The sequence below is a fragment of the Chenopodium album genome, chromosome 24 (assembly GCF_948465745.1).
Source record: "Chenopodium album chromosome 24, dcCheAlbu1.1, whole genome shotgun sequence".
Classification (NCBI taxonomy): Eukaryota; Viridiplantae; Streptophyta; class Magnoliopsida; order Caryophyllales; family Amaranthaceae; genus Chenopodium; species Chenopodium album.
The window spans coordinates 9177246-9188971 of NC_137857.1; the positions used below are offsets into that span (position 1 = coordinate 9177246).

General features: G+C 34.5%; 1 protein-coding gene across 1 annotated transcript; it reads right to left on the minus strand.

The window, feature by feature from the left end:
• Positions 1-788: 788 nt before the first annotated feature.
• LOC145611837 (protein FAR1-RELATED SEQUENCE 5-like) lies at positions 789-11448 on the minus strand. The gene is made up of 7 exons (XM_081667215.1): positions 11212-11448; positions 7853-7941; positions 6859-6963; positions 6565-6660; positions 3401-4419; positions 2085-2883; positions 789-1813 (listed from the first exon to the last, which is right to left on the minus strand). Exons 2-7 carry the CDS (start codon positions 7926-7928, stop codon positions 1635-1637), a joined length of 2274 nt encoding a protein of 757 aa, XP_081523341.1. The 5' UTR covers positions 7929-7941; positions 11212-11448; the 3' UTR covers positions 789-1634.
• Between the last annotated feature and the right edge of the window lie 278 nt (positions 11449-11726).

Here is an 11726-nt window from a genome sequence, read left to right on the forward strand (position 1 = left end):
AATTGTGTTAGAACAAATGCGAAAAAGACTAACGAAATCGACAAATAAAAACACACATAGCATAGACAAAGTTACGTGGTTCACCAATAATGCATTGGCTACGACCACATGTAATCAAGAGTAATAGTTTATTGATCTTAAGGAACAAAAAATATTACATACTCAGAGATAGGCCAGACTGATCAATAAACTTGGAAGGATCAAAAGATTAAACAGAATGATCATCTCTCATAGTATCCGATTGTCTGAATAAATGTTCTCTCTGTAACAATATAGATAGATTGTATAGCCACAGTTAGAATATGAATGGCAAATAAAATCAAAGTATGCCAATTATTTTAGAACGGTTAGTTTCATAACGAAGATAATCAAAAAGTATGATGTTACACCAGTTAAAGTGATAACAAGTTTTTGAAACTTTACATGCTTTATAAAGATTTAGTAGTGCACTTGTTTTTTATCAAATCAAATGAGTTTTCTCATGACGGATGTGGCTTTTTATGCTTTGATAGGCGACAATTTTACAACTTTTGAGTCACCGCAATATGATTTTGCTACACTTGAATCTGCGATGAGTAATTTTAAGACGAGAAAATTTATAAAAAGTTGTAATAATTCTAACGCGAAAGTATACCTTCAATTCATAAGGGGTTTTAATAAATCGCCTTTAGCGACATTCAGATAAAAAAAAAGTTCTATACTAAAAAGATTTTAAAAGAAAACTAGATTTTATGATTTAATGTCAAATCCATTTGCTACACTAACAGTTCTTTAAAGTAAGCCGTACCACAGTTCTTTAACTTACAGAGTAAAACAAAACATTCTACTGGTAGTTTATGAATCATATCGACGATAAAATCAGTATTAACAACATATCTAACAGTTATATACAATCAATGATTCACAATGAAGGTTATCTCAGTACTCAAAATAAGCTATAGCATAATTCTCAAAGATAATTACAGCAAGGATAGTTGTAAGCCGAAAACTTGGACTCAATTTACAACTTATCTGCAGGGCAAGTCCAAAATCTGCTGCAGCTAGCAATCTGAAATCCGACAGTTTGCTCGTCACTGATCAAACGGAGTATATAGCAGTGTACTGATACTATTGCAAGGTTCTGTAAAGCTGCACCAAGTCATCTATTTTCCTCAAAATCCAGAAATCAGAACCAGCATCTCTGCATCTGCATATCTTCAAATTGTAATATCTTTCAAGGTCTCAATATACCGACATAATTAGAACTGAGTTGTTAGAGGCTCTCGAAAATCAAATCTTAGTGCAGCAAATTATATTCAATTTGGCACTGATGAGAGGACGGATAAACTGCAGCAGGATTTGTCAAATGCCCAATGACGTCTACCAAGCTCAGACCAGGCAGCAAATTTCAGCAAGATGCTGCACCAAACTAAGTTTCAAACAGAGCTACAGCAGCTGAATTGCGTTACAAATGCATCTGCATCTAAGTGCATAGCAAGCAAAGTCACTAATGTACACAGCTGCATTTCACTGCAGCCTTTACCGCTATTTCTCAATCCCTGCACCACCTCAGTAACCAGTCGCTCACATTTTAGTTCTTTAATTATAGAGTTACCTCATTCTCTTCGCCTTCATAATCATCAGAAGTGTTGATTTCATTTGTTGGAAAATTTTGGTTTGACAGCATTGCGCATATCATTTAACCCTTTTTCACATACTTTCTTAGCATGCTCGTTAAATTGGCATGTGGTCAGGAAATTATAGAAACTACGAGCCATTGAGTGACGCCACGGTGTTTGCAGCTCCTTATCCTCAACAGTTGATGCATCATCATCTGTATGATATGAAACATGTTAAATATCAAAAGTATAAGATTACATATTATAATTACACTAAAATAGAATAGAATTGATCTTGAAGTGACATTATGCTCACAAAGATATATGTTGGCAGTTTGTTTTGAAAAATGATACTACTATGGTAAAGTTACACACTAGTATGTCCTAGATAGAAAGTGACACAAAAAGCATGGAAAAAGACGCTTATACAAATCAATTTGTTCTGAAGCATTTATATTATACATATCAAAGTTAAAAATTTGTTACCTGTGTTTTTAGTCCAAATCTCAGACTTAGCTAACTTAGTCCAACGTTTTATAATGTATTTCTTTGGGATCTCAAAAATGCAGTGCATGTGCATAACCCTCAAAATATGATAGCACAGCAAGCCACATTCTTGATAACTCATGCAGGTACAAGAAAGTTCAAGGACTTCATCATCATATTGAACGTTGTGACTTTGTGTAAAGTCTTCATTAAGTGAAACTTCATACATCTTGGAACATCCTTGATTTGCAACTGCTCGTATGTAACTACCCATTGCCATATCAAACTCTTTTTGAAAGTCATCGAATAAATCCAGTGTATATACTTCGGCTGCGTGTTTTAAGAGTTTGCATCGTGATTCACTTGCAGGACGTCTTTCAGTTGTACATTTAAAGTTATCACTTTCTTCAATGTTACGCCAACGTTTCACTGTATCCTCAAAAATGTGGTAAAACTCAAATAAGCTTGTTGTCTGATTAGCTCCAAATGATACAGCCCTGTTTATCACTTCTACTTTCTGTGAAGACAAAATTCGAGCTGAAAAGAAGTCTTTGCTTAGAGTTGTACACCACTTATCCCTCAATTTGTATAGCTGTGAAAACCAAAAACTTTCTTCAAGGCCATATGTGCTGATCATCTCTTTCCAGCACCTCAAAAACTCTTCTTCATTATCACATCCAGTCAAGCACTTGTTGAAGATGTCCTTAAAATTAGGATTGCTTCTAAGCATATCAAAATTAGAAATAAAATTTGTTTGGAGGTGCCAAATACATAGACGGTGTCTTGAATTTGGGAATACCTAAACAAGGAAAAAAATATTTTAAAGTTGAAATTAGTTTTCGGAAAATTTATATTCCAAAGCTAGAAGATCATACATACTACCTCTGTAACTCTGTTTCACAATTATATTAACATTTACTATTTGCACAAATACCTACTTAATTTCTTTTATGGTAAACCCCTTTTACTACCTTACCCTTCTTACCCCACAATATACACACCTTTCCACTCAATGTCTCTTATTCACATTTTTACACTCTCCCTCTTTTACTGAATTATGTTTCACTTAAACCCACACACATTTATACACTCGATCTCTCATATGACCTGATACTTGTGTGAGTATTAAATGTTAAGAACATAATGAAACATGGGTAGCATATGTTAAAAACTGAAAATAAATGCACCCAAGTAACAAAAACTACATAATTATAGAATAGTCCTTAATATGCCGTACTTAAGTTATTTAGTGACATAATCAAAATTATAAAAGACATATATATATATTAAAAAAAGAGAGTTTGTAATTTCATTACCTTTGCAATTGCATTAGTCAACTCTAGATTTTGGTCGGTGAATATGGACTTTGGTACAAGTCCACTCATAGAATTCTTGAAGGTTTCCAAGAGCCACTCAAATATTTCCGTCTTTTCATCAAAAATAAAGGCACAAGCAAACATGGAGGTTTTCCAATGGTTGTTTATTCCAAAAAATGGGGCACATATCAAATTATATCTATTTATTCTGTATGTTGTGTCAAATATCAATGCATCCCCATACGCTATGTAGTCTTCCAACATCATTGAATCACGCCAAAATATGCTCACAATCTGGTTATCATCATTAACTTTTACCCTGTAGAAGAAAGAATTATCATCAGTTGTCCTTCTTTGCATGACATCTAATACATTTTGCATGTCACCACCTTTTGAATTCTTTATCTTAAGCCTTGAAACAATATTCAGATAATCCGTCTTTGTTTGACCATCAAGTTCTTTGTCCTTATCTGCAATGCACAAGTACTTGCAGCAATCCAATTGCTTACTACCTGAAGTCACCATTGTTTCAATAACTTTGCCTACACATTTTGAGGTAGATAATTTTGACCTTAGACAATGACATTCTTCCTGTTTTACAAAGTCATGGTTATGTATTATGTTATGATCAGCAACAATGAATCTTCCTTCCTTATCCATCTTAAACCGTATAGATGCTTTGCAGTCTGTGCGTGTCTCATTGACTACTCTAAGTTTCCTTTTCTTTTGACTGGTAGTTGAAGCAGATCCTTCAGTGGTTGGAGTCCCAACAGTGCTCTTCGTTTGCACTTCTTTTTTGCCACTGTTTCTTAAACCAGCCTTTGAACAAACAAAGTACTTTTCAAAAATGACACTATTACTGCACCTTCTCCTTGACGTCCCCTTCCTAACACTAAACCCAAGAGCTCTTGCATGAGCCTTATATAGATTTAGTGCATCATCGAGATCTAAAACTTCACGTCCAAGCAAACATTCACCAATACTCAGGTCATTATCATATGTGTAATCTTCTTCTTTTTCTGTAAAAGGTGAAACCGAGCTTTGTGTGAATCTAAAACACATATCTGATCATTAACCTAAATTTGATGACGCCAAAGCCTATGTGGTAACAATGTTAAATATGACATAGAGATGATATTTGAAGTAATTAAGATGACACTGGAAAGCTAAAAAGTAACATGAGAAATATAAAAGGCGATTGCAGAATTGAAACTCATAAAAGTGAAATGGAATCGAGGAAATATCTATAACATTAAGTTTCTTATTATAAGGTAAAATAAAAACAATATTTTAAGTGCCAAGCAATCATAACAAGTGACATCATAAATATTTAATGCGACTGGAGAATTAAATCAATAAGTGCCTATCAAGAATAATCTAAATATTAATAAAAATTTCATTAATATTCACATGACCTTAAAATATGAACTACAAAAGGTAAAATTCTAATCTCTTAAGTATCTAATAACAAAAGTGATATAATCCCTCCATCCATAAATAAAGCCCAACTTCTCCCAAATTCTTGTCCCTGAATATAAGCATCATTTCTCATTGGGTGGGGTCTATCCACTAAAACATCAACAACAAAAATAAATCCTTAGTATTTGGGGTCGGCTAAGATAAATTGTCGTAAGGAACCGTTCGAAAAATAAATAAATAAATAAAAAATAAAAAATAAAAAATGGACAAAGAAAGGAAAGTGATAAAATGAAAGTGGACAAAAACCGAGAAAAAACATTGTCTGAAAAGAAAAACAAGGGTATTGTAAAGTGAAAATCAAAAGAGAGGATATCAAAATAATAATTTAGAAAGACATACTTTGTATAAAAGAGGAGAAAGGGGAAATAAAAGAAAGGAAAATCAAGCAAATAATGTTCGAGAAAACCTTAAAATAGGAAAATAAATAGAGTTTGCAAAACACAATGATTTTAGGTAAAAGAAATTTGTAGTCATAACATGTCTTTGGCGTAGATTTTCTCCATCCATTCCACCTTATCCAACACCATATGTTCCTTAACCCCCCCAAAGGCTCATATCACTTTCAATCACTCTACTCCAAATTTTCTTAGGACATCCCGGCCCCTCATGATCCCATCAATTTTCCACTCTTCAAGCCTCTTTAGTAGTGCGACTAAACCACCTTCGGCAATCCTCCTTCATCTTGTTTTCAATAGATGTAATGTAAGTCATGTAACCCTCACTTTCTAATTATCTTAATCCTTAATCGATCCTTTCTAGTATGGCCATATATCCGACACATCATACATATCCCGACCACATTCACCTTAAGAATGTGACAATCCTTCACAGCCCAACATTATCATAAAATAATGCAAGCCTAATTATCGTGCGGTAGAATTTTCCCTTCAATATCAGGCATGTCAGGATCAAGATCACATAAAAACCCCATAACACTCTTCCACTTTAACCAACATGCTTTAATTCTGTGAGCAACACCTCCATCTAATTCCCATCCTTTTAAAAGATTCTCCTATCCAATGAGATCGTCCTTGCACCCATGTTAACTACGCTAAAATTACATTCTAAATATTACTTGCTCGGTTTAAAGCCTTTGGATTTCGTCCTTTGTCTCCACAATTCCAACTTACTTTTCATGTCTTCTTTTACCTCATCAATCAATACAAAATCATTTGCAAAAAACATCATACACCATGGTATATCATCTTAAATTGACCTCGTCAATTCGTTCGTGACTAAGGGATACATGCAGACAATTGTGTTTGGGGCTTGCTTCCACTAAAACTATTAATTATCCCCACTACTTTCCTTTTTATCCAACAATGCTCCATTTAAATTCCTCTCTTGAAACCATGTGCCTATTAAATATTGGTATACAGGGAGTAAAATTTTCTAAAAGACATGTCTTGTAAAAATTGTAACATAGATACAAATTATGTCATACATCTAAAGTTAAACCACCGATCCACTATTTCCTTGAGACCACAATCAATGAGCCACCCATCCACTATTTTTTTCTCTACTTTTTTTCACTTTCTATAATCTCCATGCAAAAAGTATTAAGGAAGTGGAAGTATATTTACTAAAAGGTAGCATGTCATTTGCATAAGTAAAGGGAATAAGTTCATAAAATGACACAAGTGTTGCAAAAAGTTCCAAGACAAGGGCTTGAAATGTATTCTTACCATTGTCATTATGTTGATTATTTAATGTCGTAGAATCTCTTTCATCTTCTCCAATCAGACACAACTGGGTATCATCGTAACTAAAAGATGTTTCACCTGCAATGAGACAATTTATTGCAAAATTAGTCAGATTATGTGATTATCCAGCTCCTAATGAGTGATTCTAAAATGCAGTAATTAAAAAGGAGAAATTATAAATCTTCAATAAGCATACTTGTTCTTAGAGACATATTTCTACAAGCTGTCATACGCATTGTAAAATGGGACAAATAAGAGCTTTAAATTAATTCTTACCATTGTCATTGCCATCGCATGATTGTTGATCATGGATAATGGTTTCATGAGTTTCATATTCTCCAATATGACTCGGCTTGATTACACAACTCAAAGAAGTTTCACCTGCAACAAGAAATCGATTTTCGAAATCATACTCACGTACTACCTATAATCCTTAAGGAAAGCTACAGTTACCTCAAGAGTCAAAGGGGACTATGTATAAGAAAAAATTAGATAGAGGGTGTTGCGACTCTTGTGAGTGATTTTTTTGTAAGATAAAGCAAAAGAGGGAGTGTTAAAAGTAGGATTTGGGTAATAAAAAATGACAAAAAAGAATTAAAGAAAAATGCGAAGGAACAGACAAAAATAGAAAGCATAATTGACAAAAAGGAATGGAGGTAGTTATTGATAGCTAATATTTGCTTTTATAATCTTTTTTATTTTACTTATTTATTTTTTTCCGTTTTGCTGCATAGCTCTCAGAAGATGGTCATATGAGTATTCAGCATTTTTACAATGCTAAAGTTGAAGGCCTGAAGGGGATGACATACTATCAAAATGGCAACTTATGGCACAAGCTGGCCAAAAGCCTGACCAGAAAGTACAACTAGTTCTGAGTTCCGTAAATATGCAACTAATTACAATTACAACCTCAGTTGGGAATCTGGAGATGGGTTCCCTCACTTCCTCGTTGGTAATACGTTGTTAATAAACATGTAAGTAAACATTTTTATTAGTAGAAAGACTAGAAACTGCCCAATCATGGAAATGAAATAATGAAATTCTTTTCACACCTACCTTCCGCATCTATGTAATTACTCACAAAGTACATACGAAGTAGTACTTATGATAGCATAATTATCTTTAAGATAAATGCCACTTCTCTCAAGTGTACAACCGAACAGCATGTCTTCTAAAGATCATTATAAGCGACGCTACAGAATAATATGAAAAATTGAACATATTGATCAACATTATCAAATGAATTAGGAGTTTTAAAATTATACAATACCTTGTGATGGTTCAATTTCCTCAGGCTGTTGTATATTCCTCTCTATAAGCATTTTCTTTTGGGCCTTCTTTTCCATAGTATTTTTAGGACTTGCCAAAAATAAATAAAAAAATAGATAAATAATTAGAATAATATAAAAGTAAGGAAGGTAACTTGCATGTTCTCCGTATATGTTACAGTAGTTCAAATGATTGGTGGTAAGAGGATTAATGAACGGGAACATTAAGCTATTTTCTAAGTCACTTAAACAGAGTTTAGATATAACTATATAAGCATTTTCATCAGTGAGAAGCTCAAATGTGTAGCACCTCCACTCAGACCACAATGTATAGCATGATATAGCATGCTGACAGAAGTGCAAAAATAAAACTACAGTAGCCAATAGATAGTAATCAACAATCAGGTTGCCACAGACCCACAGTTGCGCAATTAAGTCTATGTAACTAGCTTGATCATCTTCAAAGCCTCAAAGGGAGTTCAAGCTAAGAAGTCTTCTAACTCTTCTTAAGTTGGTTTCACTAGGTGCAAAAGCAACAGTTAGAAAATTGAGTCCAGTGGTAGAGGATGCTACCAGTTTGCCAGACTTCCAATCTCGAACAACTTACACAATTCTAAGATATAAAGTAGGAAAATTGACAAGAATAAAACGACCTTTTGATTATTCCAAAATAAAACGACCTTGATGGACATCCGCTCAAAATAGAATGTGACCAGTTAGTAAACTAATTAATAGGTTGTTGTCACACGTGTCGCAATGTGATTGGAAGTTCTTTTTTAAAAAAACTTTTTACAATTTTCTTTTACAAAAATTAATTTTAATTATTTTAAAAAAAAAAAAAAGTCACCTCCCCATCAACCCCCACCCCTTCACTGACTACCGGCCAACCAACCGCCGCCACCATCACCATCAATCCCCGCCCTTTCCCCACCTCCCTCAAACCTATGTTGCACGGAGACGCCTTATGGCTGGTGTCCCCCGTCCCCCGTCCGTGGGACATAACGGGTACAGATATGCCTTGGGACGTCCCCGGGATGCGTTGACTTTTTGGGGACACGCGGGAGGCTCAACGCCGTCCCCAAGGATAATTTTGGCCCTTCTATTTTTTTTAAATACAACTTGTTTTGAGTTTGTCGACCAATTTCCCCGAATTCACAGTTTCACACTTCAAAACTAACAAATTAGGGTTTCTCACTATTTGTCTCTCTCGGCGGTGGAGTTTGGGCATCGGCGGCTATGAAGGCTGCAGCGGCCGCTTCTCTTCTTTTCTTTCTCACTTTCCGAGTTTCTTCTTCTCTTCTCTTCGAGCCTTCGAAAATTCTCGGTGTTGTACTGCTGTAGTGTTGTTTACACTTTTATTTTGTTTTTATGTTTCTAATATCATGATTTATTTTTTTTGTATGTTTCTGATTTCATGATGTATTCTTATTTTAAATGTTGTGTTTTTTGTATGTTTCTGATTTCATGATGTGTTCTTATTTTAAGTGTTGTGTTTTTTGTATGTTTCTGATTTCATGATGGGTTCTTATTTTAAATGTTGTGTTAAACATTGGACTAAATTTTTTGTATTATCATTTTATTTTGTTGCTTTAAAAATTTTATTTTTGAAATGCTCCAATTTTTTATATCTAAAATTACATTTTAAAAACCGTGGCCTCCAAAGTCGTATCTGCCTGAATTTTAGATTTTTCCGTTTCCTGTTTTTGTACTCGTATACGCCCCCACAACCCGTATTGGTGCAACATAACCTGAAACCACCAGAAAACTCACCCACCGCACCTCCCTTTCCCAAAACCACTAGAGAACCCACCCACCCCACCTCCCTTTCCCTAATACCACCAGTAAACTGACCCAACACCTCATTTACCCTTTGAAATCCACCACATCCACCACTCCATCCCACACTCTCGCACCACATACATTGATGAGTACCACCGCCAGCACACCTCACCAATCCCACAAAAAGCCGCTATCCTTGACATGGTCATCGTGGGGGTTTGAAGGAAAGAGGTGGTCGATCAATTTCGTGAGAGGGGTTGACATCAGGGTGGCATCCTGTTTCCAAGGAAGAGGGAGCTAGGAGGAGAAGGTGGATGTGGTAGCTTGTGGCCGTTGTGGGTGCCAGGTGGAGGAGGCGAGCTAGTGAGGTGAGATGGTGGTGGGGAGGAGGTTTAGTGACAAATTATGGAGTACATGGTTTACTCCAAATTTGAATTTTTTTTTATGTCAGTGCATTGTATGATTTTTACCAACACAAGTCTCAAAAAAATTCCTTTGAGTTTTGAATATGAATGAGATTACAACTCTGAAGTAGCTAGCTCAAAACATAATGTCAATGCAAGAAGATTTGATAATTACGTGTTCTCTGTAATTTCTAGCAGCAAAGTAGTTGAAGCTAATTATAGAGCAACTCTTTATCTATATTTTGTAATTTCTAACCATTATAACTGTAGGCCCCTTTACTGAGTTCAATTGACAAAGTAACCCCTTATACCCAAACCTCAAGATCTTAAACCCACCACAAGTAGATCATACAAGTTTGTCCAAGTTATCTTCCTAAAGAATATTAAGCGCAAGCTAACACAGCTAAGACCCGAACCTAAAAGGTAGTAGCAATTATAAGGATCTCAAAACTAGCAACAAGTAAAGACGGTCATGACACTAACTAGCTGCAAAGTCACTGTCTCTCTTTGCAGGAACTAATGCAGAATCTAGTTTGAACTTTCAATACATATCGAGCCTTTTCTCTTTTCTAGTGATTCATTTATGCGACCGGGAAATCACTCACTATAACCTCAACTTATAACAGCATAACAACGTTTTCAACGCCAACCTTTTCCGATTATAACTTCTCTGTACAATATTTAATACAGTACAAGTTTCTTGCTGATCATGTTGAATGTCTGAAGTCGAATCCACGAATTTGCATTTCAAAATGAGAAATTTAACATCAACGAAATTCCAAACATAACTTAATCGTTCCCAAGAAGTTCTTTCATAGCAATTTATGAAGCAAATAATTAAAATCCTAATCTTCTTTATATATATATATATATATATGAAAAAAAAAAAAAAAAAAAAAAAAAAAAAAAAAAATTAACATACATAACAGCAAAAAAATGGTATTATTTCATGATGCTAAATAAATTGCACAAATAGCACACTAACCTTATGAATACTAAAAACTAAAATTGAAGCAAAATTCAAGTTATCGATTGATTTAATTCCAGCTTAAATTAATTATAAAAAATAAAAATTATCACTCGGTTGACAAAATTAATCATCCAATTCAATTAAATTAGATAATTTGTAGCAAAAATTAAATAAAATTGGACAAAAGATGAATCAGAATATAAATTACCTTATTTTGCAAAATGATGAAGAACAGGTCGATCATTGGAGACCTTAGCTTGAATGGGGTTGTATTAGAGATCAAATTGACGAAAATAAGGAGAGCAGTTTCAAGCCGTCGTTGTAATTCGCAGAAATCTGAAGGATAGTTCGTGGATATTTTTGGATTTGAGTGGAGAATGAAGAGAGAGAAATTCAAGGGTTTAAATTCTGGCAAAATTTTTGTTTTTGGGTTCAGACGTTTAGTTTAGGGAGGACCGGAGGAAATACACTTCGTCGTAACTCGTAAACAAGTTTCATTTATCATGACAAAAGTGTAACGTTTATGAGATGTTTTTTCTTATGTCAAACTAACACTTTCAACTTTCAAGGTTCCCTTTAGGTTTTCTCCTTGGGAAGGTTTTTTGGTTCCCTCTACGGTTTCTTTCTTAGGAGGGTTTTTAGCCTCCATTGCTAGATTTTTCTTCTTTTTTGAAGGTTTTCCTTCAATATTCTGCTTCTCTCTCTTTTTCTTCCATCTCTTTT

Excerpts from the sequence above, each read along its gene's own strand:
- LOC145611837 (XM_081667215.1), bottom strand. The coding sequence starts at position 7,928 with ATGGAAAAGAAGGCCCAAAAGAAAATGCTTATAGAGAGGAATATACAA. Across the intron at positions 6,964-7,852 it reads GGAAATTGAACCATCACAAG|GTGAAACTTCTTTGAGTTGT; the intron begins GTATTGTATAAT and ends TTCTTGTTGCAG. Across the intron at positions 6,661-6,858 it reads ATGCGATGGCAATGACAATG|GTGAAACATCTTTTAGTTAC; the intron begins GTAAGAATTAAT and ends GTCTCATTGCAG.